Source organism: Eschscholzia californica, unplaced genomic scaffold (genome assembly GCF_041429995.1).
Source record: "Eschscholzia californica isolate CP2 unplaced genomic scaffold, dmEscCali1.0.p SCAF_1, whole genome shotgun sequence".
Classification (NCBI taxonomy): domain Eukaryota; kingdom Viridiplantae; phylum Streptophyta; class Magnoliopsida; order Ranunculales; family Papaveraceae; genus Eschscholzia; species Eschscholzia californica.
In genome coordinates this window covers 73043333-73044266 of record NW_028238198.1, presented here as the reverse complement: position 1 = coordinate 73044266, position 934 = coordinate 73043333, and the positions used below count along the sequence as shown (strand labels likewise).

General features: G+C 34.5%; 1 protein-coding gene across 1 annotated transcript; it reads left to right on the top strand.

Annotated features, from left to right (window-relative positions):
• The first annotated feature begins 255 nt into the window (after positions 1–255).
• Positions 256–717, top strand: LOC147568967 (histone-lysine N-methyltransferase EZ2-like). Its single transcript, XM_086661465.1, has one exon. It carries the CDS (start codon positions 256–258, stop codon positions 715–717), a length of 462 nt encoding a protein of 153 aa, XP_086517591.1.
• The last annotated feature ends 217 nt before the right edge of the window (positions 718–934 follow it).

The following is a 934-nucleotide window of genomic DNA, read 5'->3' as shown; positions in this document are numbered from 1 at the left end:
TTGGCAGAATCATGTGATCTTAATCCAACCGAACTGACTGAGACAGAATACAAGCTTGTGTCTAGACTGAGAAACCCTTGTTGTATGTTGTATGGGCATGCTAAAGGATCAGGAGGCAGATACAATTTTCACTATCTAGAAGATTTTACCTCAACAAATACCAAGCTTCCTTATATTGAGAAGTTGCCGCCATATATGTTATGGGCATTCGTGGCTTAAAACCAAAAAATTCTTGAAGAACAAGTTATGCTTGCGATGAAAGATATTTACTGCAAACAATTTGGTAAAGAAGTCCCGACTATAGATGAGAATGTAGAAGAGACTGAAGAACCAAAGGAGAAGAAACCAAAGTTTTCTAAAGGCGAAAATCGGATTTTGTTGAAGAATTCCGAAGATTATGAATTAACTGAGGAAGTGCTAACTCTCCTGAGCAAAGTTATTAAGGCCAAATCTGCTGAAATTCAGGAGCAATACAAGACTCTGTTGACTGAAAATGAAAAACAAGTTGAAGGTTCCAACAAAAGAGTATCTAAAATCGGAACATTTATGGATGATAATCTTAATGAGGCATTTAATTCTTTCGATCATATCTTCAGTCGTCGTTGCTTGATTTCTGATTGTCGACTACATGGATGTTCTCAAAGTGTGCTCACTACTGTCGAAAAGAAGCCATATTTGTCTGATCCTAAAGAGAAAATAAAACCTTGTAGCAACTAATGTTACCTTCATGCAAGCCAAGATGCCAATACTATGTTGGGTGTTTTACTTATTCTTACAAGAAGATTAACAAGAAGATAATTGCTAAACTTAAATTGTATTGAAATAAATACTATTGTTGAATGTTGTTTTTGTTTTTTGCTTGATATCTTCTCATTACAAAGAGATCTATTTAATCACAGATGATAGACATAACTCTTACAATAACTTCTAAACT

What these genes read in the sequence shown, in the direction of transcription:
- LOC147568967 (XM_086661465.1), top strand. Translation starts at nt 256, where the DNA reads ATGAAAGATATTTACTGCAAACAATTTGGTAAAGAAGTCCCGACTATA.